At 42.0% G+C, this 26,987-nt stretch overlaps 1 protein-coding gene across 6 annotated transcripts in view; it reads right to left on the reverse strand.

Annotated features, from left to right (window-relative positions):
• Window positions 1–26,987, reverse strand: part of TMCC1 (transmembrane and coiled-coil domain family 1) — a 167,823-nt gene that overhangs the window by 61,302 nt on the left and 79,534 nt on the right. The window contains exon 1 of one of the 6 annotated variants that reach the window (XM_036332272.1): window positions 5,203–5,318. The exons of the other annotated variants lie outside the window; for them this stretch is intronic. Coding sequence (XP_036188165.1) covers window positions 5,203–5,229 — 27 coding nt within the window. The 5' untranslated portion in view covers window positions 5,230–5,318. Of the gene's footprint in view, window positions 1–5,202; window positions 5,319–26,987 lie in introns of those variants that run through there. 6 annotated transcript variants of the gene reach the window in all.

The raw sequence follows: 26,987 nt of genomic DNA on the forward strand, positions 1-26,987 counted from the left end.
CTCTCCTGCCTCCTCAGCAGCGCTAAGGATGTCCGACTGCAGCTTAGGTCTGCTCCCCACTGGCAAGTGGACATCCCCCAAGGGCTGCCAGGCTGCCAGAGGGATGTCTGATTGCCATCTTAGGCCCAATCCCCCCAGAGAGCAGGCCTAAGCCAGCAAGTGGTCATCCCCTGAGGGGTCCCAGACTGCGAGAGGGCACAGGGCAGGCTGAGGGAACCCCCCCCCCCCAGTGCACAAATTTTTGTGCACCAGGCCTCTAATATATATATAAAAGGCTAAGTGACCGGCTGACCAGCCAATCGGCATGACATGCACTGACCACCAGGGGCAGACACTCAATGTAGGAGCTGCTGAGCGACAGCAACTTTGCAGAGTGCCCTCTCCCACTCTGGGACCCCTCGGGGGATGTTGGAGAGCCGGTTTCAGCCTGATCCCCACAGGCCAGGCCAAGGGACCCCACCTGACAGAGTGACCCCGCTCACTCCACAGACGCCCTTCAAGCTGAAGCGCCACCCCAGGTGCAGCCAGCCAGGGAGGGACTGCAGGACGTTGGCTCCAGGGCATGTCCAGCCCATCTTGCCCAGTCCCACCCCACCCCACCTTTTAATTTCCTTTCAATGTACATGAATCATGGCCACTAGTATTTAATAATATCATACTAGACTTAAAATGGCTACTTAAGAAAAAAATTCTGAGATGTTCTAAATTAAAATTACTCTGGCTAGACAGTGAGAGAAAGAAACAGAACAGTTAAGAAATTGCTTTTTAAAATGTAATAACTGACTAGAAACAGAGGATATATGCAAAGTTTAAGACCTGAATCTCTGTCCATTTCTGAGAACCTTAGGAAAATGTATTTTATTTTCATTTCTATTCTTAAAAAAATACTTCATTTTTTATTCACTTATTTTTTAAAATATATTTTTATTGATTTCAGAAGAAGGGAGAGGGAGATAGAAACATCAATGATGAAAGAGAATCACTGATCGACTACCCAGGGGCATGTGCCCTGACCGGGACTCAAACTGTGACCTCCTGGTTCATAGGTCGATGTTCAACCACTGAGCTACACCGGCCTGGCCAGCTGAAAGTCTTTGAGCAGATGCTCTAACCACTGAGTCAAAACGGCTAAAGCAATATCTCTCTTTTTTAAAAATATACTTTTATTGATTTCAGAGAGGAAGGGAGAGGGAGAGAGATAAGAAACATCAATGATGAGAGAGAATCATCCATTGGCTGCCTCCTGTATGCCCCACACTGGGGATCAAGACTGCAACTCGGGCATGTGTCCTGACCGGGAATTGAACTGTGACCTCCTGGTTCATAGGTTGACGCTCAACCACTGAGCTACGCTGGGCGTGCGGCAAGATCTCATTTTAATTATCAATTGCATTCCTTTAATGATGGGTAAACTTCTTCAAATGTTTCTTTTTTATGAGGCTTACACTTATTATCACATTAAAAATGGCCGTCTACTCTCATAACTTCCAATCTCCTTTACCTATCCTTGTTATTTTCATTAGGCTTATATTTGTCATCATCTTCCCCAACTAGAATTTTAGCTGCATGAGGACAGAGAATATATCTGTATTGTTAACTGATCTATCCCAAACATATCTCAAACTCTAAACGCTGATACACAGCAGACTCAATAATTGTATAATGAATGAACAAATGATTGGTTTTACTCCCCTCTGTTCCAGATAGAATATAATGGAGCTGGCATTTAATAATTTCTGGTATAAATTAAAATAACTTATGGCAAATGTTTTAAGCTTGAAGTGGGAGTTCTTGACCTTTTCCCTCCAACCCTTATACAGTCATATGAGTTTATTAATTTTAAAGAGGAAATAAAGGCATTTTGAGCACTGGGAATAGGGAAACACTACAACTTGAAATAGTCTCTTGATGTAGTGTTGTATAATTCTCATCAAATCACTATCCTAGCTATTACTTTTGAATAGAATTCAATTAAAAAGGAATCCTGTGAAATAAGATGGCAGACCTTTGCATTGTTTCTATGGGATTTGACCTTTATGTGGCACTCTGAACCCTATAGAATGATGAGATTTAGGACAGCAGCAGTTTGAAGGTTTAGATGTGAGGGGAGCTTTATTTTATCTTTCAAAAGTTTACTATTTAATATAGTGATAACCCAATGTAAATAACACTTATTCAAAAGGCATCGCATCTATATATGACAAGTGACCTCACATGCATGTTCTAAATTCCCATTGTAAATTCTGGGCATTTGTATAGAAAACGAGACAATGTCAACATTGCCAAGAAATTGTCTGGACTATTTGCATCACATACATGATTTTAACATATGTATATTATTGCAGGGTTATTAAGAAAGGGAATTACTAATCTTTAGAACTGGTCAACATCTGGGGATAGTATAATCTAATGTGTTTAAATTATAGGTATGTAGTACTATGCAGATGTGAAAAAGGATCTCTTACCCTTTGAGACAGCATGGAGGGACCTGGAGAGTATTATGCTAAGCCAAATAAGCCTGTCAGAGAAAGACAAGTATCACATGATCCCACTTATATGTGGAATCCAATGAACAAAATAAAGTGATGAACAAAATAGATCCAGAGACATAGAAGCATGGAACAGACTGATGAATCATACAGGGAAGGTGCAGGCGGGGGTAAGGGGTGGGAGAAAGATTAGTCAAAGAACATATATGCATATATGCATAACCCATAGATACTAACAGTAGTGTAGTGAAGGCCGGGGGGGGGGGGGGCAGGGGGTGGAGGGGGTGAGTGGGGGGGAAAAGGGGGACATCTGTGATACTTTCAACAATAAAGATAATTTTTTTAAAAAAGGACACAAATAAAAGTAGATAATTAGCAATTAAAAATATAGATATGTTCAACATTTATAGAATGGGTTCTATAGTGTCCCACTTTTCTAAAAGTCTTTTTCTAGAATCAGATACATTTTCCCTTCTTGAGTGTTTCTTGAAAATGTTCATTCTGAAGTTTAGTATGAACTCTTCACAAAGTATGTTGCAATTTCATACAAAGAGTTCATACTTGAATTCTAATCTTTAGCAGTTTGATATACCAGATAGTTTTATTAAGAATTCCAGATGCTGGAGCAAGTACCTCATATCTGAACATTTTATTTTTTCATTTCTGAACATTTTAAATATTGTTTCAATAAGAGTATTTTAGTTCATCAGAGCTGATAATAGTTTGAGCAAGAGAGAGACATGGGTAGGGAAGCAAGGAAACAGTTTAATCTACAATCATTTATCAGGTACTATGACTGATCAATTTATGTATTTATTATTTAAATATATTTCTATTGCTGTTAGAAAGGAAAGGAGAGGGAGAGATAAATAGAAACATCAATGATGAGAGAGAATCATTGATTGGCTGCCTCCTGCATGCATGTGCCCTGGAATTGAACCGTGACCTCTCAGTTCATATGCTGATGTTCAACTGCTGAGCTACACTGGCTGGGCCTAAGTTTTTTTGTTTGTTTTTTAACAAACTTTCTCTTCTCATGGATTAATGGAATCAATGGAGAAAATAAAATCAATTAAGCATGTTTAAAAAATGTTTTACATTTTCCTCCTCCCCTTGGACTGTCAATAATGGAGAAAAAGGAGTTAACTTCTGTTTTACAGTCAGTCCCTACCCCCTATCCTTTCAGGGCTCTCCTAAGAATTCTTTCCTTCTGACCACCCCATTCAACCTTGGACTATCACCCATATAATAAAAGACTAATATGCAAATCAACCGAACGGCAGAATGACTGGTCGCTATGAATGTGCACTGACCACCAGGAGCAGTCGCTCAATGCAGGAGCTTCCCCCTGGTGGTAAGTGCACTCACACAGGGGGAGCGCCACTCAACCAGAAGCTGGGCTCACACTGGTGAGCGCAGTGGCGGCTCCCACCTCCCCAGCAGCACTAAGGACGTCTGACTAATGTCCTTAGGCATAAGCCATCAGTCGGACATCCCCCAAGGGCTCCCGTACTGCAAGAAGGCAGAGGCCGGGCTGAAGGACCCCACTCTCCTGCTGAGTGCATGAATTTCGTGTACTGGGCCTCTAGTTCTTAATAAAACACAGATAAGTAAACTGACCTTTTATTATCTCAGAATAAGCAAAGATGTGCCAGAATTTTAAAACCCAAGATTACAGAAACAACAGGAAAAAAAAGTACAGATAAGAGACACAAATCTGTTAACAAAGTTAGCATTTAAACAATCAACCATAAGGGATGAGAGTAATTTAACATCAAACTTCAGAGTGAAAAATCTGTTTGGATCTTAAATCCAATGTCTCAACAGCAAACAATATTAGTGTACATTAACTTCAGTAACAGAAACTACAAAGAATCTACTTCGCTTTAGCATTAGTCTCTTAGAAATACCTATGTATCATTTATAAAATCAACTCAAAAAAGCATGGTAAAAATCAAGCTTTAGGCTGTTTTCCACTCAAAGATATGGGTGAAATGTGAAAATGGCGCTGTGTTGCATAAAGCTGGATCATCCTCCTATCCAGTTGTATTTCAGGGACCTGTTCTGCTAACCTAGAGACATGAACTTAGCACTGAGATATGTACATACTGCTTTACAGTTCAGAAATTTGCCAAGTCTTAGGTAAAAAATACACTGAAAACAAGTAGCTTGGTGATAATAACCTTTTTTTAATGCGAGTAATATTTCAAATGGCTCTAATCCATATACTTATTTGTTATGCATACCTGGCACCTTCAAATTTAACCCAAGCTCTCCCAAGCTGCAAAAAGCAAACCAAACTCTTTTGTTCACTGAAGAAAACACTTATTTTCTAATAACTATTTAGCCTGAGGATAACATTGACTCTGCACTGAAGCAGCCCATCATACAAGAGTCGGGATACTCCAGTATGATCTGAGCATTCCCACACAACTAAAGATCACTCTGTCCTTTCTGCCCAAATAGCTATGGGTAAAATGAACTACTAGGAAACACGTAACATGCTTCTCGATTATTGCAACTTCACACAAGTCAGTCCAAAAATAGCAAAATGCCGTGGCTGAAATCAACTGCTGAAAAATGCTAAGTTCCAGCAGCTCAAAGCATTTCCTGTGTCTGTATATTCAACCAGCCCCCACTTAAAGCTATAGAATTGTAGAATTAAGGATAGATTTTTAAAAAAGAGACAGATACACACACATATACAACATACGGTTTCCGAGGAGAGTGAGGGTTCCATGCTTGTGAAGGAGGAAGAGGTGGAATATGCCAAATAACCCTCAGGTTTCTCCCAGATTTGAACATGCTGTACCGTGGCATGAGGTCAGCAGAGACTGACTCCAGCCCTGTGAGGCTGAATTCTACCCTGACAAAGCAGTATCACTGTAATATGAAGCAGGAGGATCCAGGGCATGTTGGCCGCTGTACAGAGTGGCTGTTCTAGAAAGTAATGGCAATTCCAAAACAAGAGATCTCTGCTGTCACATGAGATAATCTTCAGCCCAGTTAAGCAATAAGCACCAAAAATACTTTGAATCCCAAACATAGGCAGCACAAAATATTAAAAGTTAGGAAAGAACTTTTCTCCCTGAACATATTTTGTGTCTGGAGGAAAAAAAAGTTGAAGAACTATTGGTTAATTCGATTTGTATCATATGTAATACACTGATTCTAATCTGAGACAAGACACAGTCTTCCGGACGTTGTGACCTAGCTAAAGAATCCCTTCTCTGTGTTTTTACAATGGAGTAGGGAGAATGTTCTGAAAAAATATTTTTGGTAACAGATATATGCCAGAAATAAAGATATGGCAAATAATCTCATTTCTCACATGTACCCAAAAGGCAAAGGTTGTTACAAACCTAATGCACATTATTGTTTCTTTTTAGGTCACCAAGAAAGTATACAAGTATACTATTCGAAATTCTTCCTTGAATAAGGGAAAAAATAAAAATATCTTAAAAAGGAAAAGGAGCCAGAACATGAAATTTCTGTCAAGAGAAAACAGTGCAATGTAGATAATCCTTGACATTTGTGGTTTCCCTTACATTATGGAAGTTCAACTTCAGACCAAAAATGACCCAATCTTTTTTTATTTTATTTATTTTTGTTGTTATTACCCACTGGATACTATTTTTTCCATTGATATTTAGAAAGAGTGGAAGGGAGGGAAGAAGGAAGGGAGAAAAAGAGAGAGAGGGAGAGAGGGAGGGAGGGAGGGAAACATTGATGTGAGAGAGAGAGACACCTGTGATGGAAGCTGCAACCCTTTGGTGTATGGTGCATGGGCCGAGGCTCTAACCACTTAAGCCACACCAGCCAGGGCCCCAATCTTTTTAACACATAAAACTTAGCCAGGTAACAGCAGTAAACACAGGACATGGAAATGAACAAAAACTGCATGACAGCACAAACAGAAAGGTAAATTTTTAAGAAGTTCTTTAACAGTTCAGTATTAGCACAGATTGAATGAAGTTAAACTTTTAAATGAACAGAAAATTTATCCTTTCATACAAATGCTTAAAAAAAAATCTGTCAAAGCTCTCTGTTACTTACATGAAAAAATCCAAACAGCTATGTCACACAAAGAAAGTGATAATTAGGTCTCTGCCCACTGTTCCCATTCCATCTCCCCTGTCTTCCAATTGTACTACTCATTATTGCCATTTTACATGCAGAGAAATAGAATAGAGAGGTAAGTAACTTAGCCAGTTATATGGCTACATGGCAGGGCTGGGATTTAAAGACACAGCGTACAATTCCAACTCTACACATGATAAGAGCTCAATCTTTAAAGAATCAGTGGAGACAGAACAGGAGCACCATAATGATGTTCAGAAAAACGAGGAAAAGTAGATGACTCTGCATTGGAGAATAGCTTCAAAGTTAGAGGTAGAACTTGAACTGAGCTGTTTATTCAAATATTTAAGGCACTGTTCTGGGCTCTAGAGCAACATCAGAGAACAGATTATGCCTACATCATACATGGGGAAGACAGCCAATAAACAAATACAATAGATATGTAATATATTCATTAGTGATAAGTGCTATGAAGAAAAATAAAGCAGAATAAAAGAGACAGAGGATGATGGGACCTCTCTAATAAAATAACACTTGAGCAGAGATCTGAATATAACCATATGGATATCTGGGAAAGGGAGCTCCAGGGAGAGATATCAAGTTTAAGGGCCCTGAGAGAGGAATGGGTTTGGTGTGCACAAGATATGCCAAGGAGGTTGAATGAACAAGGGAGGAGAAGACAAAAAATAAGGACAGAGAGGCTTGTTTGTGGGGAGCAGGTCAAACTTATATAGGACATTGTAGGTACCATAAGAAAGTCACTGGCAGTCTTGAGCAGAGTAGGAATAGGCTCTGATTTAGATTTTAACAGGATCACTCTGAGTAAAGAACAGACAACCCTGGAGTGAATAAGGGACAGGGTAGGTGTATGAAGAGAACTTTGGAGGCTATTAGAGTAGTCCATGCAAGATAGTGGACAACAAGTGTCTAATACATGTTATCTGACATATATTGAGGAAGCAAAAAAAGGGTCAGTTAATACATCATATAAGTGAGGTGGGGAGAAATAAGAAAGAAGCAAATAAGGGAAACAAAAGAAAGGCTTTTCATTTACAAGATACACTAGCTTTAATTTTATGAATATTAATTCGCTGCTAGATTTAAAAAGGAGATATACATCCTATATAATAAAAGGCTGATATGCAAAAATTGACCAAACAGTGGAACGACTGGTTGCTATGACACGCACTGACCACCAGGGGGCAGATGCTCAACACAGGAGCTGCCCCCTGGTAGTCAGTGAGCTCCCATAGGGGAAAAACTGCTCAGACAGAAGCCAGGCTCACAGCTGTGAGCGCAGTGGCAGTGGCAGGAGCCTCTCCCACCTCCATGGCAGTCGGACATCCCACGAGGGCTTCCGGACTGCGAGAGGGCACAGGCCAGGCTGAGGGACCCTTCTGAGTGCATGAATTTCATGCACTGGGCCTCTAGTAATATGATAATTTGCCAACTTTCAAATTTCTGATAAAGGTGTTTGGGACTTATATTTGCCTCCAAACACCTAATAGGTAATCTTACAATTCCTAATACAATTTTCCCATTCTTTAAGATTCTTACTTAGCCCAGACATTGTAGGTACCATAAGAAAGTCACTGGCAGTCTTGAGCAGAGTAGGAATAGGCTCTGATTTAGATTTTAACAGGATCACTCTGAGTAAAGAACAGACAACCCTGGAGTGAATAAGGGACACTTTTGTGAGCACAGACACACAAAACTGAGGTTTTGTTTAGCTTCTATAGTTGTTGAGTATCGACCTATGAACCAGAAAGTCACGGTTTGATTCCCAGTCATGGCATATGCCCAGGTTGTGGGCTTGATCCCTAGTGTGGGGTGTGCAGGAGGCAGCTGATCAATGATTCTCACTCATCATTGATGTTTCTATCTCTCTCCCTCTCCCTTTTTCTCTGAAATCAATAAAAAAATATTTTTTAAAAGAGAATTTAAAGACTAGAGGACCAATGCACAGAATTCGTGCATGGGTAGGGTCCCTAAGCCTGGCTGACCATCGGGGCCCATTGGGGCCTTCTGGCTGCCGGCCGGGACCTTCCTTCATTCTGCACCACCCCCTGGTGGTCAGTGCATATCATAGCGAGTGATCGAACTCCCGGTCTCCCAGTTGAACTCCCGAGGGGACACTTTCCATATTAGCCATAAAAGTTTGTGCACTCGGGGGGGAGGAGGGAGTCCCTCAGTCTGGCCTGTGCCCTCTCGCAGTCTGGGACCCCTCGGGAGATAACGACCTGCTGGCTTAGGCCTGCTCCCGGGTGGCAGAGGGCAGGCCCAATCCCTAGGTGCAGCCCCTAGTCGGGCTCAGAGCAGGGCTGATTGGGGAGTTGGGACACCGCCCCGTGTCATGCACAGAGCAGGGCAGATCGGGAGGTTGCGATGCCACCCTCAGTCACGCTCAGGGTAGGGCCGATTGGGGGGTTGGGGCACCGCCCCCTGTCACGCACAGAGCAGGGCCCATCGGGGTTGGGCGCTGCCCCCTGTCTCACGCAGAGCAGGGCCCATCAAGGGGGTTGGGGCTCCATACCCTGTCATGCACAGAGCAGGGCCCATCAGGGGGTTGGGGAGCTCCCCCCTGTCACTCACAGAGTAGGGCCAATAGGGGAGTTGGGGCACCGCCCCCTGTCACACACAGAGCAGGGTGGATCAGAGGGTGAGGGCACCGCCCTCTATCACCCACAGAGGAGGGCCGATCAGGGGGTTGGGGCGCCGCCACTGTCACACTCAGGGCAGGGCCGATGGGGAGGTTATGGCTCTACCCCATCACACACAGAGCAGAGCCCGTGGGGTGGGAGTTGGGGCGCCGCCTTCTATCACCCACAGAGCAGGGCCGATCAGGGGGTTGGGGCGCCGCCACTCTCACACTCAGGGCAGGGCCAATGGGGAGGTTATGGCTCTACCCCATCACACACAGAGCAGGGCCGATCAGGGGGTTGGGGCGCCGCACCCTGTCACACACAGAGCCGCAGGGCAATCATGGGGTTGGGGAGCTCCCCCTATCAGGCACAGAGCAGGGCTGATCAGGGGGTTGGGGTGCCTTCCCCTGTCACGAACAGAGCAGGGTGGATAGGGAGGTTGTGGCCCCGCCCCGTCACACACAGATCCGCAGGGCGATCAGGGGTTTTGGGCGCTGCCCCCTGTCACACTGATCCCGGTGCCAGGAGGCCTCTCGGCTCCGCTGATCTCGGTGCTGGGAGGCATATTAGCCTTTTACTATATAGGATAGAGGCCTAGTGTACGGGTTGGGGCTGGCTGGTTTGCCCTGAAGGGTGTCCTGGATCAGGGTGGGGGTCCCCACTGGGGTGCCTGGCCAGCCTGGGTGAGGCAATGATGGCTGTTTGCAGCTGGTCACACACCCTTCAGGTGGAGGTCTCCACTGGGGTGCCTGGCCAGTCTGGGTGAGGGGCTGAGGGCTGTTTTCAGGCTGGCCAGTGATTGAAGCTCCCAACCGCTCCTTTTTTTCTTTTTTTATTCTGGGCCAGCTTTAGCTTAGGCCTCCACTGCTGAAAGCAGGTTTCTGGCCTTTGTTTACAATGTTACGATCCTGCTGGCTGAAGCCCGGTGGACTAAAGCAGGTTTCTGGGGTTTTATTTAGCTTCTATATTTGTTACATAGTTGCTTAGAGTTGCAGCTCAGAGGCCTGCAGCGGCAGGCGGGGAACCGTTGGTTTCCTCCGTCGCTGAAGCGAGCAAGCCTCATGTTAGTTTCAAGCTGCCTGGCTGCCAGCCGCCATCTTGGCTGGCAGTTAATTTGCATATTGCCCTGATTAGCCAATGGGAAGGGTAGTGGTCGTACAAAATACCATGTTTCTCTTTTATTAGATAGGAGTAGAGGCCCGGTGCACAAAAATTTGTGCACAGTCCCTCAGCCCGGCCTGTGCCCTCTCGCAGTCTGGGACCCCTCGGGAGATAACGACCTGCTGGCTTAGGCCTGCTCCCGGGTGGCAGAGGGCAGGCCCAATCCCTAGGTGCAGCCCCTGGTCGGGCTCAGAGAAGGGCTGATTGGGGAGTTGGGGTGCCACCCCCTGTCATGCACAGAGCAGGGTGGATCAGGAGGTTGCGATGCCACCCTCAGTCACGATCAGGGTAGGGCCGATTGGGGGGCTGGGGCACCGGCCCCTGTCACACTCAAGGCAGGGTCGATGGGGAGGTTGCAGCGCCACCCCGTCACGCACAGAGCAGGGCAATCAGCAGGTTGGGGCACTGCCCCGTCACTCACAGAGCAGGGCCCATCAGGGGGGTTGGGGCTCCGTACCCTGTCACGCACAGAGCAGGGCGTATCAGGGGGTTGGGGCGTCGCACCCTGTCACACTCAAGGCAGGGCCGATGGGGAGGTTATGGCTCTACCCTGTCACACACAGAGCAGGGCCCGTGGGGGGGGGGGGCCCTTGGGGCACCGCACCCTGTCACACACAGAGCCGCAGGACCATCAGGGGGTTGGGGAGCTCCCCCCTATCAGGACAGAGCAGGGCTGATCAGGGGGTTGGGGCGCCTTCCCCTGTCACGAACAGAGCAGGGCGGATAGGGAGGTTGTGGCCCCTCTCCGTCACACACAGAGCCGCAGGGCAATCAGGGGGTTTGGGCGCTGCCCTCTGTCACGCTGATCCCGGTGCCGGGAGGCCTCACAGCTCCATTGATCCCAGTGCTGGGAGGCGTATTACCCTTTTACTATATAGGATAGAGGCCTGGTGCACGGGTGGGGGCCGGCTGGTTTGCCCTGAAGGGTGTTCTGGATCAGGGTGGGGGTCCCCACTGGGGTGCCTGGCCAGCCTGGGTGAGGCAATGATGGCTGTTTGCAGCTGGTCACACACCCTTCAGGGTGGGGGTCCCCACTGGGGTGCCTGGCCAGTCTGGGTGAGTGGCTGAGGGCTGTTTTCAGGCTGGCGGGTGACTGAAGCTCCCAACCACTCCTTTTTTTCTTTTTTCTTTTTTTTTTTATTCTGGGCCAGCTTTAGCTCTGAGGCTCGGCTGCTGAAAGCAGGTATCTGGTTTGTTTGGGTTCTATAATCGAAACACTGTTTCAACTCTAGCTCTGAGATCCCGGCTGGCTGAAAGCAGGTTTCTGGGGTTTTGTTTAGCTTCTATATTTGTAACAATGTTTCAAACTGCAAGCTCAGAGGACGGCAGCGGCAGGCAGGGAACGTTGGAGTCCTCCATCACTGGAGCAAGCAAGCCTCATGTTCGCTTCAAGCTGCCTGGCTGAGGGCCGCCATCTTGGCTGGCAGTTAATTTGCATATCACCCTGATTAGCCAATGGGAAGGGTAGCGGAGGTACGGCCAATTACCATGTTTCTCTATTATTAGATAGGAGATATATATATATATAAAATCTAGCATCTTATTTTTCTTTAAGTCTGGGAAACAAATAGAAAAAAAATTGTTACTGAATAGTTTCAAAACAGGTAGTTTTTAAATACTAGATATGCAGTTTCCCATATTTAATAACTTTTGCTTTAGGTCATTTCATCAGGACCTCTGAAAGAATGATTTACTTTGAACACAAATTTTTGTGTTGATATCAAGACTATCAAAAGAAATTTTGATTGGTTTTATGATACACAGGGACTATTAGTGTCTTTTTTTTTTTTTAATCCTCACCAGAGGATATTTTTCCCATTGATTTTTAGAGAGAGTGGAAGAGAGAGGGAAAGACAGTGAGAAATATCGATGTGAGAGAAACACATCGATTGGTTGCCTCCTGCACGAGCCCTAACCAGGGCTCAGCCCAGGGAGGAACCTGCAATTGAGGTATGTGCCCTGAACCGGAATCGAACCCGGGACCCTTCAGTCCGAAAGCTGACACTCTATCCACTGAGCCAAAACAGGTAGGGCAGTAGTTTTTGTTTTTATCATTTTCCTAGAAATTTATCTATTTTATTAATCTTTTCTATGAATCTATTGTTTTTCTCTATTTTAGGTTTCATTGACTGCTCTTATCTTTATTATTTCCTTTTTTCTGCTTGCTTTGGACTTCACTCTTCTTTTTTAGTTTGTTAAGACTGATGCTTATATAATCAAATATAATCAATAATATAATGCTTATATTATTGACAAGTTTCTCCTTTTCCAATATAAGAATTCAGTGTTATAAATTTCCTTCTAAGTACTACTTTAGCATCCTCAAAATTTTGATACAATGTATTTTTATTTTTTTTTCAGATCAAAATATTTTCTAATTTCCCTTGAAACTTCCTCTTTGACCCATGGATTATTTTAAAGTATGTTGTTTAGTCCTAGCAGCTTTTGCTCAGTGGTTAGAACATTGGCCCAAGGACGGAAGGGTCTCGGTTCAATTCCAGGCAAGGGCACACACTTTGGTTGCAGGCCTGATGTGTCTCTCTTACATTGATGTTTCTTTCTCTCTGTCTCTCCCCCTCCTTTCTACTCTCTCTAAAAAAAAAAAAAAAAAAAAAAAAAAAAAAAAAGGAAAAAATATCCTCAGGTGAGGATTAACAAAACAAAAAAATAAATAAATAAAAAATGTATACTGTTTAATTTCTAAATGTCTGGATATTTTCTGTTATCTTTATGTTACTAATTCCTAATCTAACTCTCCTATGGTCCAAGAACATAATTTATTTCAATGCTTTTAAAATTACTTGGGGTTGATTTTACAACCCATGTTATGGTCTATCTTGATGACTATTTCATGGACACTTGAAAATAATATGTATTGTAATGATGTTGAAGTGTTCCATTTTAAAAATCCAGTTGGTGGAAGGTGCTGTTAGTTCTATATCCTTGTTGATTTTCTGCCTACTAGGTTCTATAGATCAAGAAAGGAGTGTTGAAGTCTATAATTATGGATTTATTTCTCTTTTCAGCTTTGTCCATTTTCCTTCCAGTATTCTGAAGCTCTATTGTTAAGAAAACATTTAATATAGTTTAAGAGTTTTTGCCCTGGCAATGTGGCTCAGTTGGTTGGGCGTCATCCCATGCACTGAAATGTTGCCGTTCGATTCCTGGGCAGAGCACATGCCAGGATTTGGGGCTCAATCCCCTGTAGCTGGTGTGCAGGAGGCAGCTGATCGATGTTTCACTTTCACATCAATGTTTCTCTTTCTCTCCCCCTCTCCCTTCTACTCTCTTTTTAAAAAGGGGGGATAAAAGAATCGTATGTTTGGTTCCTTCTTTTCCTATTTATTAAATTATACATGTACACACATATGCATGCAAAATTAGCACACAGCATTACCTTTCTCTCCATGTTTCTCAACTCAACTGTCCTTTCTTCTGAAACCCAGTTCTGCCATTTCTGAGAAGCAGACAGTATAAACAAAAACAGCTCAGGCCTTTGTAACCTCTGATACTCTTACTTCATTTTCAAGTACTTCAGACTACCGCACATAAAGCATGGGCTCAACATACAGAGTAGGGCAAAAGTTGATTTATAGTTGTTTATATGGAAAATAATACAATAATAATCCAGGAATAAACTTTGTGTTTCAAATACTCACGACTGTAAATTCACCTTTGTCCCATCCTGTATATTAGTTACCTTTCCTATACATATTTTTATCACAGATATATTCTCATAGACACCAATCATCATGGATTTCTATGCAGAAACTGAAAGTTTGCAAATCATAATTAGAGATCAAAGTTCTTTGCTTCCCTTGTGCCAGGTGACGATATCTCCAGCAGCTAAACGCCATCAAAAAGAAGCATGTCTGCTGTTTAATAATTTAGTAACAGCAGCAAGATAAGAACTGAAGCTTGAACTTTGTACCTGTCATTAGGAAGATAATGGCACAAGATAAATCAAAGAATAAAAAATGGTCTGCTCCTTTCTTGTACTCTTTTCCTGGTCTATTGGTTTTATATTCCCAAATAATGTTTCTCAATTTGACCATGGAAAGGATAAAAAGAGTGCAGGGGCTGAGAGATCAGAACTATGAAGTATTCAAAAGATGCTGAGCTACATGACACTTAGAAATTAACCACGGTCACCTTATTGGTGAGATGAAAAGGGTCTTCAAAGGATATGAATAAGAGAATTCTAAGAAATGACTGCCTCATGATTCAAGGCAAAGTCTACCCACCTCCACAAGCTCTAGCATTATTTTGGCCTCTTGCACTTACCTCTGCTTTCCATCTTGACTTCATTACCTCACTGGTGTTCTGTATTCCCCCGCCTCCAGAACAAAAATTTCCAAGATTCCAGCAGACACAAGGATAAACTAGTATACAACTGTGCTTCGTAACATCTAGCTCTTTCTGGGACTTACACGTTAATCAACTGGGATATACCTTTGACCTTAACGTATGACACTGTTCCACCTCACCTGTGAGATCACTAATCTTAGGACTAGTTAGGCCTTTGGAATTACATCTTAAGCTTATATATGTCTAACTTAAATCTCATTGGTGCTACCCTATTCCCTCCACACCTCCTCCTTCACACATTAGGATCTTTCAAGCCAAAGTTAGGGTGGTACAAAGAAATCATACAGAACTGGATTAGAATAACTGCTCTATTTATTATTGACTGTACAACTTTCATAATCACTGAACATCAGTTTCTTCATTATCAAAATAAGGATATAACACACCTTGCAGAACTCTTTTGAGCACAGACACACAAACTATCAGCTGCTCCTACTACTAACTACACTGAACTTCCAAATTTCAAACATAATCCCTTCTCTGTATATGATTATTTCATAAGTTTTCAAAGTAATTAATTTGACATCAGTTCCATTTTACAAGAGAGGAGACTGAAGCTTGCACAAAGTCCTGAATATGGTAGCGCTTCAGTAAATGTCAAAATACTATTCTGAAGGGTAAGTGACGTAGTCAAGGTTACACACCTAGTATAGATTAGGATCAGAACCAAGGAATTCTGACTCTTCAATAACATCCTTTCCAGTACTTTGCCATTCAGGTCATTGCCTATACCAGCGGTCAGCAAACTGCGGCTTGCGAGTCACATGCGGCTCTTTGGCCCCTTGAGTGTGGCTCTTCCACAAAATACCACATGCAGGCGCGCATGTACAGTGCGACTGAAACTTCGTGGCCCATGCGCAGAAGTCAGTATTTTGTGGAAGAGCCACATTCAAGGGGCCAAAGAGCTGCATGTGGCTCGGGAGCCGCAGTTTGCCAACCACTGGCTTATACTGTGTTTCTGTGTTTATTTGAAGAACATCCTATATAATAAAACCCTAATATGCAAATAGACCAAATGGCAGAATGACCAGTTGCTATGACACGCACTGACCACCAGGGGGCAGACACTCAACACAGGAGCTGCCCCCAGCCGGGAGGCAAGCAGCGGTGTGATCAGGGGGCGGGGTCAGCCAGTGGGCAGCACCAGGCCACCAGCCAAGGTGGGTGCCAGTGGCCCCCCCACTCCAATCATCCCGCCTGCCGGTCACACCACAGATTGCCCTGATCACCGGCCAGGCCTAGGGATCCTACCCTATATATTGGGAACAGTCTCTTAGATTTAAAAATTAAAACCTGGCAAGACTACTCTAACACTTAAAAAAACAAGATGATGCAGCGATGACATGCATGGACTCTGGCTTGCACATTTTGTGGTCAGCCCTGATTCTGACACTTATAACTGTGTGCCAAAGCCAATTACTTAACTCCTCTCTGCTTCAGTTTTTCTACCCATAAGATGGGTAAAATGGTACTACTGCCTCAGAAGGATCTTGTTTTGTACTACTTTTTATAATCAGGGCAAAAAAATGTAGCTGCCCATACAACAGCAAGATGCCTTTCACCTGTGTGAAAAGTATGGTCACTGGTGCATGCAGCATCCCAGATTGCGAGAGGGATGTTTGACTGCTGATTTAGGCCCAACATCCCCTGAGGGGTCCCGGATTGCAAGAGGGTGCAGGCCAGGCTGAGGTACCCCCTGACACCCTGCATGAATTTCATGCACCGGGCCTCTAGTAAAATTATAACATATTTTTCTTTTTCTTTTTTTTTTCTTTTTTTTTATTGTTTTTATTTTTTTTAATTAAATCTTTATTGTTCAGATTATTACATTTGTTCCTTTTTTCCCCCCCATAACTCCCCTCCTCCCAGTTCCCGCCCCACCCTCCGCCCTCACTCCCCACCCACTGTCCTCATCCATAGGTGCACGATTTTTGTCCAGCCTCTTCCCCCATCTCCCACACCCCTTTCCCCCCCAAGAATGGTCAGTCCATTCCCTTTCTATGTCCCTGATTCTATTATAATCACCAGTTCATTCTGTTCATCAGATTATTTATTCACTTGATTCTTAGATTCACTTGTTGATAGATGCATATTTGTTGTTCATAATTTGTATCTTTACCTTTTTCTTCCTCTTCCTCTTCTTAAAGGATACCTTTCAGCATTTCATATAATCCTGGTTTGGTGGTGATGAACTCCTTTAGCTTTTCCTTATCTGTGAAGCTCTTTATCTGACCTTCAATTCTGAATGATAGCTTTGCTGGATAAAGTAATCTTGGTTGTAGGTTCTTGGTATTCATCACTTTGAATATTTCTTGCCACTCCCTTCTGGCCTGCAAAGTTTCTGTTGAGAAATCAGCTGACAGTCGTATGGGTATTCCCTTGTAGGTAACTGAGTTTCTTTCTCTTGCTGTTTTTAAGATTCTCTCTTTATCTTTTGCTCTTGGCATTTTAATTATGATGTGTCTTGGTGTGGTCCTCTTTGGATTCCTTTTGTTTGGGGTTCTCCTGCGCTTCTTGGACCTGTAAGTCCATTTCTTTCACCAGGTGGGGGAAGTTTTCTGTCATTATTTCTTCAAATAGGTTTTCAATATCTTGCTCTCTCTCATCTTCTGGCACCCCTATAATTCTGATGTTGGTACGCTTGAAGCTGTCCCAGAGGCTCCTTACACTATGCTCGCATTTTTGGATTCTTTTTTCATTTTGCTTTTCCGGTTCGATGTTTTTTGCTTCCTCGCATTTCAAATCATTGACTTGATTCTTGCGCTCCTCTGGTCTGCTGTCAGGAGTCTGTATAATATTCGTTATTTCAGTCCGTGTATGCTTAATTTCTAGTTGGTTCCCCAATATAACATCGAGGGTCTCATTAGTTTTCTTGTAGATCTCATTAAGTTTATTGGCGGCTTCTAAACAGTTCTTGAGAGACCTTAAAAGTGTGGTTCTGAACTCTATATCTTCCATTGACAATTTTGTCCTGTTTCTTTGTCTCCGCATTTTGTTATGCTTCCTTGGTGCACCCCCTAGTGGTCTTTGTTCGAAGTCTTATAGTTAAACCTTGATTGTTGTAGCTAATACCAGGGAGGGTTTGACCTCCAGGCCAAGTGGCTATGAGAATCAGCTGTGTCTGCAGTGAGAGAACTTCTGTCCTCTAGGGAGGTGCTAATCTAGCCTTTGCCTGAGGCTATCCGGCAAATGCCTGTGTGCATGGCTTGGGCAGGGCGGGTCGCACAGGATCAACAGGGTGGGCCGGAGAGAGCAGTTATGGCGGCTCTCAGTCCTGTCCCCAGGGGCTCTGCCTCTCTGAGTCCCAGCACCCGCTGCAAAGCTCGGAGAGAAAGTTGCACTCGCTCTGACCGAAGCCAAACAGTCCCGCTTCTCCCGTTTGAGTCTGGGTCCCTAAAGACTCGCCTGTATCTGGAGCTCAGAGTCTGCAACTCCCTCCCGATTGAAAACGCCAACCACGCCCTCCGCCGCCAGCCCGCTCCGCGCACTCCACGCCTCAGAATTTGACTTCAGCACTGCGCCTCCTCTGAGTGTCCGTATGCGTTTCTCTTTCCTCCTAGTTGTAGGACTTCCACTCAGCCAGCGTTCCAGTGGTTCTGGGTGATGTCCCTTCTGTTTTTTAGTTTCACTTTTGAAGTAGTTGTTCAAGGCAGCAAACTCCGGCGTTAACCTATGCCGCCATCTTGGTTCTCCATATATAACATATTTTTCATGCACTATCTCAACCACTTTTCTTTTTTATATTTGTTGTTGTTAATCCTCACCTGAGGGTATTTTTTCCATTGGTTTTTTAGAGAAAGGGAGGGAGGGAAGGAGGGAAAGAGGGAGGGAGGGGAGGAGAAAGAGAGAGAGAGAAACATAGATTTGATAAGACACATACTTATTGGTTGCCTCAGGGCTGGGGATTGAACCTGCAACCCAGGTATGTGTCCTTGACTGGGAATTGAAACTGCGATCCTCCCTTCAGTGCAAGGGCTGATGCTCTAACCATTGACAAATAACTAGCCAGGACTTTATTTTTTTAATCCTCACCTGAGGACATGCTTAGAGAAAGTGGGAGGGCGGTTGGGGGGGGGGGGCACAGGGAGGGGGGAGACAGAGGGACAGAGACAAAGACAGAGAGAGAAAAACATCAATGTAAGAAAGAATCAATCAGCTGACTGCCTGCCTTCTGTATGCGAACTGCAACCCAGGTAATGTGCCATGTATATTCCTGGGAATATACAGGACAATTGACCAACCAACTGAGCCACTCTGGCTCTCTTTATTTTATAAATTTACAGCAATTTTTGCATATTAAACTTCTCTCAAAGTTTCTCTATTCACTCATCCTATTCACTGAAGATTCCATGACTTAATTCAACAGAAGAGGTTGAGATCATCAGGCCATTTCAAGATAGGCATCTACCACTACAACTTCACTCTCTAATTCCATATTGTAATTCCTTCTCAGCAGATGTTTCATCTATTACTTATGATTTCCAACTTTCAGCCTCAGGAAAAGGACTCTTGGATCTAAGTATCTTGACCTCACACTCTCTATCTGCATAATTTCCCTAGAATGCTTTCATTTCTGCCATTTATATCTCTCATTTGGTTGGTTAAGGCCCTGCCAGGATACTCAGCTGGTTGGAGCATCATCCGTACACCCTAAGGTTGCAGGTTTGATTCCCAGTCAGGGCACATACCTAAGTTGTGGGTTCTATTCCCAGTTGGGATGCGTATGGGAAACAATGGATAGATGTTCTCTTTCTCTCTTCCTTTTTCTCTTTCTCTGTCTCCCCAACCCCCACCTTTGTTCTCTCTATGCAAGTCCTCCACTGAGAATAAAAATATAAACAAATACATAAATAAAAAACATCATTATTCTTTAGTAAGGATTACAAAAACAACAGTGGTTAAGAATCATTTCCTTTGCCAAGACAACTCAATGGAGAAAAGAGTAGTCTTTTCAACAAATGGTAGTGAGAGAAGTGGCTATTAACATGCAAAAGAATGAAGCTGCCCCTTCCTCGCACCATATACAAAAATTAACTCAAAATTAATCAAAGAGTGTGGCTCAATTGGTTGGAGCATCATCCTGTACACCAAAAGATGGTGGGTTCAATTTACAGTCAGGGCACATACCTAGGCTGCCTTACGGGAAGCATCTGATATCTCTCTTCTCTCTCTTCTCTCTCTCTCTCTCTTTTCCCTCCCTCTCCCCCCTTCCCCCTCTAAAATCAATGAAAACCATATCCTTAGGTGAGGATTTTTTTTTTAAAGAATCAAGCATCTAAATATAAAGCTAAAACTATAAAACTTTTAGAACATGGGTTTTCTTTGTTACCTTGGATTTAATCAACGGTTTCTTAGATATACTAGTAACACCAAAAGCATAAGCACTTCAAAGAACACAAGAAAGTGAAAAGAAAACCCAAAGAATGGGAAAAACTTTTGCAAATAATTTATCTTGTAAGGTATCTGTACAGAGAATATGTAAAGAACTGTTACAACTTAATATTAAAAAGAAAAGCCAATTTTAAAATGGGCAAAGGACCTGAATAGACATTTCTCAAAAGAAGATACACCAATGGCCAATAAGCACATGAAAAGATGCTCAATATCATTAGCCATCAGGGAAATGCAATTCAAAAGCACAATGAGATACCACTTCACACCCACTAGGGTGGCCATAATACAAAAGACAGATAATAAAAGGAGTTGTTGAGAATGTGTAGAAAATGGAACCTTCTGGACTGCTGGTAGGAATGTAAAATGATGCAGTCCCTTTGGTAAATGGTCTGGCAGTTCCTCAAATGATTACTGTTAGGTCTAATCAAATAATTGAATCAATACCCCCTCCCCTGGGAACTGACCTTTTGGCCACTTCACAATGGACATTCTACTTGCTTAGACCACATTCCACTTGCTAAGACCATTATCTCTCCTCTTCGGGGTTTCCCAGAATCCGCACCTGCATAGAGAATTCTTCCCCCAGAAAAAGCTCGCCTAGAGTCCTTTAAAAACCTCTGACTCCCATCTTTGAGTGCTGGCGCCGTATTGGGGCTCAGCCCATCTGGTGTCCAGATGACCTAATACATTCATAATTCTTTAACCCTTCTGGCCTCGTGCGTTCCTTCTTCAGTGATTACACATAAAGTTACCATATGATCTAGCAATTCCACTCATAGGTCCATACCAAAGAGACATGGAGACACATGTCCACACAAAAACTTGTGCACAGATCAACACAACAACAACATTATTCATAATATCAAAAAGTGGAACAACTCATAGGTCCATCACTTGATGAGTAGTTAAATAAAATATAATATATCCATACAATGAAATATTACTTGGCAATAAGGGAATACTGACATCTACAATACCAATGAATCTTGAAAACGGTGTGTCAAGTGAAAGAAGCTAGTCACAAAATACTACATATTGTATGATTTCATTTAAATAAAATGTCCAGAACATAAAAAAATCTAGAGAGATAGAAACTGGGTTAGTTATTGCCTAAGGCTGGGGGGAATGGGGGAGTTTGGGCAATGATGGCTAAAGTGAGTAGGGTTTCTTTTTGGGGTAATAAAATGTTCTAAAATAAATTGTGGTGATGGTTGCAAATCTCTGTAAATATAGTAAGTCATAGAATTGTACAATTTCTTTTTTTAAAAATATATTTTATTGATTTTTTACAGAGAGGAAGGGAGAGAGATAGAGAGTTAGAAACATCGATGAGAGAGAAACGTCGATCAGCCGCCTCCTGCACATCTACTGGGGATGTGCCCGCAACCCAGGTACATGCCCTTGACCGGAATTGAACCTAGGACCTTTCAGTCCGCAGGCCGACGCTCTATCCACAGAGCCAAACCAGTTTCGGCAGAATTGTACAATTTCAATGGGTGAACTGTATGATATGTGAATTATATTGTAAGAAGATGTTAAGTTTGTTAAAAAGCTGCTAAAAGTTAAAAATCACTCCTCCATGTAATATTTCTAACAGAACTTTTCTCCTCAGCCATCTCAACTCTTAAGATCAATACAGGTTTACTACATAGATGTACCTGATAAGAAACAGAATGGTATATTCTATGGAAAAAGTCCTAGTCAAGGAGAGAAAACATATATTGAATCCCAGTTTTGGCATCAATTACCTGTGGAGACAAGTCTTGCTAAGCCCCAGTTTCCTTAACTTTAAAACCTCTTACAATAAAATTCTTGATGGACTCTTTCTTAGAAAGATCTTCTTGTAATTTATACTAATTTGAATTTATAGGGGGGCTAGATAAGGGACTTCTGTAGAATGGTGTCATCTGTACTCTATGGTATCTGCTATGATGAATCTGTGGAATAAGCAGCTACTCCTCTATATATTTATGTGAAATATTCAGAGCAAACATGAAACCATGAAATTCAAAGATAAAGTTGTAGTCACAATACACAGATGGCACTTTGGAGTATGTGTGATTAATACCAAAATTAAAAATACTTATAAAGCTGTTACACTGCATTGTACCATGGACTCTTTTAGATAACGAAACATCTCTTTACCCTAAACAATACATTACTATTTTCATTGTAGATCCTATCAGTAACCACCAAAATGAGTGACCTTTTATGTAACAGGCTCTTCATGTACATTATTTTATTCAATCCTCAAAATACCCTGCAATCTAGTTATTTACTGGCTTCATTTTTAAAGATGAGGAAATTAAGGCTTAGAGACTGCAAGCACCTTGCTTATCTTTGCTATTCAACCCATCTACTGTATCTTTGATGTTCTCATAGCTTGGCCTACCTAAAAGACAAACCAAATCTCAAGAGACATGCTTCATTTTATTCAATTTATCCTAAAGGAACCTTGTTAGCATCATTTTTGTTCTAATGTCTTTAGCATTACATTGTAACAGCAGCTCAACAGAACTGGATGGCTTGTAAATTACATATAACATCCACATGGTACCGCCTCTGGGCCTAGGCTCCTGCAGCTCTCTCACCCTGGAATGTCCTTCTATCTCTATATATCCAAGATCACCCTGTTCTTAAAGGCCCAAATGTCATTGCCCACCTAAAAATTTCTCTTGAGTTTTCTTTGTATAAATTATCTTCCTCTTCTCAACTCTCATAGAATTTCATGAATGAATAATAAAATACATACATTAAGCCAGATACTGTGATGGGCACTGAGTTAGTTATACTAAAGATTTACTATTTTGTTATATGTTGCAGACCAAGGAAATCAATTGTATGTATGTTGCAGTCAGTTTATACAAACTTGCAAATAGGCAAATCTATCTGTAAAATACCCTGTGCTGTTAAAGAAAAAAATCTTGACTCATAGCTTCAAAAATAAAGATAATTGAGGGTGAGAGACATATTCTTGAGTTCAATTTCTAAACACTAAGAAAAACTTAAAACTCACAACTTGGTTGTTATTTATTAACTTATCTTCCAATTCGAGTTTTTAAAAATAACTTCACTCTCATAAAATTCAAATCAAAGCTTTTCTCTCCATTTTGGTAGGCTTCAATTACCAAGTTCCATTTGTTTTAAAAAATAATCACAGCCATAACAGCATACATCACTCTATTGCTCAAAAAGCTATATGAGCATAATATAATCTGGTGGCTAGTCTGGGAGCTTCAGGTTCCTTATCTGTAAAGTGGGAGTGCTTTCCTCGAATGGTTCTGAGGCTCACATGGTTCTGAGGCTCACATAATAAACATGACAGTATTCTGTAAATGTTCATTATGATGATAATTTAGAATCTCTCAAGCTTACCAAATCAAATTTAAATGTTTTATCCTGGTGTTTAAACTTTCTCTTATTTATCTGTACCTCACTTATCTGTGACTCCTCATTAACCACCTAGGGCAGGGGTGGGCAAACTTTTTGACTTGGTTCTTAAACTGGACCGGAGGGCCAGAACAAAAGCATGGATGGAGTGTTTGTGTGAACTAATATAAATTCAAAGTAAGCATCATTACATAAAAGGGTACGGTCTTTTTTTTCAATAGTTTTATTCATTTCAAACCGGCCAGCGGGCCATAGTTTGCCCACGGCTGACCTAGGGTAATTACCTCCTCTCCATCTAAATCTTACCTATCTTTTAAGAACCATTGCATGGAGGGGGGGTGGGGGGGTTTAGGAGTGGGCTGGAAGAGGTCAGTGGGAGGAAAAAGGAGACAAATGTAATACTTTCAACAATCAAGAATTAAAAAAAAAAAAAAGAACCATTTCAAATGACTCCTCATGGAAGCTTCCTTGGACTACTCCAGCTCAGGGTGCTCTCTCTATGAACTAGCTTTAATCCTTCCTTCTTAAGACCTCTAGTAAGCATCTTCAAACATCATTTTCATAAATGATGTATGTATAGACCACATTTTGTTCACTTATCTGTCAATGGACCCTTGGTTTGTTTCCACCTCTTGGCTATTGTGAATACTACTTGAGGTCAAATCTCTTGGGCTGTTGTTCTCTTTAGAAGATCTGCAGAAAGATTAAAACACTCCCACTAGGAGTAAATATAAAGACTGAAAGCTAAAGATGAGTTGCCAACTACTGAAATAAGGAGCAGAGAAGGAGAACAATACAATAATGTCCTCCTCTTCCTTCTCTTTCCTTACTTCTACGGAAATGGCAAAACCAAGTCAGAAAAATTCTACTTGATATAACCACTAATCCCTGTGTGAGCTAGAATTGCTTAGTAGGTCTGAGAGTAGACTGTTAAAAACATAAGGAGAAAGCAATGCCCTGATGAGTTGAGATGCCATGCCAGAATGCTAAATTCATTCATTCATACACATAATCATTCATTCAAACATTTTGAGTTTTTGGCATTTGTAAGGCTCTGTGGTTGGAGAATACAAAGATGACTGTGTTGCTATAAAGCTTCATAGAAACTAATGCCTAATGTAATCTTGTTTTTTTTTTAAGCCAGGAAGCGCTTTTTTTTTATTGATTCAGAGAGGAAGGGAGAGGGAGAGAGAGATAGAAACATCAATTATGAGAGAGAATCATTGATCGGCTGCCTCCTGCACACCTCCCACTGGGGATCAAGCCCACAAACCAGGCATGTGCCCTTGACTGGAATCGAACCTGAGACCCTTCAGTCTGAAAGTTGACACTTTATGCACTGAGCCAAACCGCCTAGGGCTGGCCTTGACTATTTAAAAGTACTTGATAGTTGTAAAATGTGCTCTTGAATACTACCTTGTGTTTAAGAGTTTTAAATACCATTCCAAACTTACTCACATCTATTGTTTACTTGTTTCTTTGAGATAAGAAAAGTAAGTATTATGTCATTTCAAACGGGCCAGATCCCGCCAGCTGGCCGTAGTTTGCCCACGGCTGATCTAGACCCTTTTCAATGCTTTCCTCATGTCTTCCATCTATATCAATGATTTGCAAAGGAATAGAGTTCCTCCAGAAGTATACATCAGACTATGAGGGATTTTTAAAGTCACCTCCCAAATGATTACTACCTTGAGCCTAAGTCACATTCTTTTTTTAAAAAACAACAACAACCCTTTTTGAAAAATATATTTTTTTATTGATTTCAGAAAGGAAGGGAAAGGAGGAGGAGAGAGAGAGAAATATTAATGATGAGAGAGAAACATTGATCGGCTGCCTCCTGCGCGTCCCCTACAGGAGCTCGAGCCCACAACCCAGGCATGTGCCCTGAGGAGGAATTGAACCTGACCTCCTGGTTAATTGGTTGATGTTCTACCACTGAACCACACCAACCAGGCCTAAGTCACATTCTTGAGGTATACTGGGAAGGAAAAATTGAGAACCACTGATCCAAATCCTTTAGATCCAACTAAAATCCCACTTCCTCTACAATGCTTTTCAAACCCATTTCAGGTTCAAAGGAGGAATTAATGACCTCTTCAAAATGTGATTATTAATTTCATAAAAATTAAAAGCTTAGAAGTGCTTTTTGTGTAAGAAAAAGGACTTGAGTTCCAGTATATTATCGCATGAAGAAAAACGTATTCATAACGTAAATTTCCATTGAAAGGAATGTCTGTCTTCATAAAGAAATTTTGAATTTTCTCTTGAAAAGAAGGAGGTAGAAGAAATGTACATCTTCTCAGTGCCTGGACTCTAATATGTAAGTATATGACTCACTAAGTTCACTTGCTATTCTCAAATTAGAATGATCAGTACTGGCTAGAAACTAAACTCCAAGCCTGTCTATTAAACTCATGAGTTTATTTATTTACTTTTGCTAAGAACAACTGTATAAAATTAGATCCCTCGTGATATAAAAAAATGGATGTTTTTTCTGGCGTTTTCTATCTAGTCATTTTTCTTAGAACTTTAACCTGGCCCGCACATAACAGATCATAACATAATTTTACATTCCAAAGGGGTACTAGTGATACCATTGTAATTAGCTAGTTAGTAATAATAGAAAAGAAGCAAAGAGAAGGTCAGACATTATAGGCATGTCATTTGGGCAGCTTCACCAGGAAACTGCAGCTTTGCACTCCCCAGGGAACCACTGGCTATTCATTGCAAAACACTGAGGGCAGAGACTGGACAAAGGAGGAATAGAAGCATGCCCAGATAAATTTGGGGTGACATAGAGAAGGCACTTGCCTATCAATCACACTTGGGAACAGAGATCATTGGCCAGAATGGGTGTGGCCACTGCAAGCACTTAAAAACTTGGGAATACATGATTTCCTAAACAAAGGAGTTGGTTCCCTTTCTTGGTGCACTTGGCTTTGACTCTTGTTGCTCATGTGGCTCTTCACTCTTGGCTCTCTTGCATTCGCTCATATGGCCCATGGCCATGGGACCCCACATGCAATGGACGAATGGACTGTACCGGGAAACACAAACTAAGCTAGTCTGATGCTAAACTGAACCTGGCTGCAACATGGAAAGGAAACTCTGGACACTGACTCTGATTTTAGCTCTGCTAAAGTCCAACTACACTTCTTTTATGACTGGGCAAAAGACACCTATCCAGCCATGGTTTACTCAATTTCAGTAACAAACATCTTTGAGATAAATTTTATTAAATGAAAAGGAAAGCTATGAAATGTTCATTATATGTGCTACCTGTGGATTTTAATTTTAGATACCACTGACTTTAAGATAGATTCTTTTTAAAACACTAAACTTCCACTAAAGACAAAGTGATTTGCTTCTTACAAAACATTTAATGGAAGAGACTGAGATTTAATGAAGATTTTCTGTGCTACCACAAGTTCCATCTGCATTGTTTTATTCTTATTCAACATGT

Source organism: Myotis myotis, unplaced genomic scaffold, assembly GCF_014108235.1.
Source record: "Myotis myotis isolate mMyoMyo1 unplaced genomic scaffold, mMyoMyo1.p scaffold_m19_p_13, whole genome shotgun sequence".
Lineage (NCBI taxonomy): Eukaryota > Metazoa > Chordata > Mammalia > Chiroptera > Vespertilionidae > Myotis > Myotis myotis.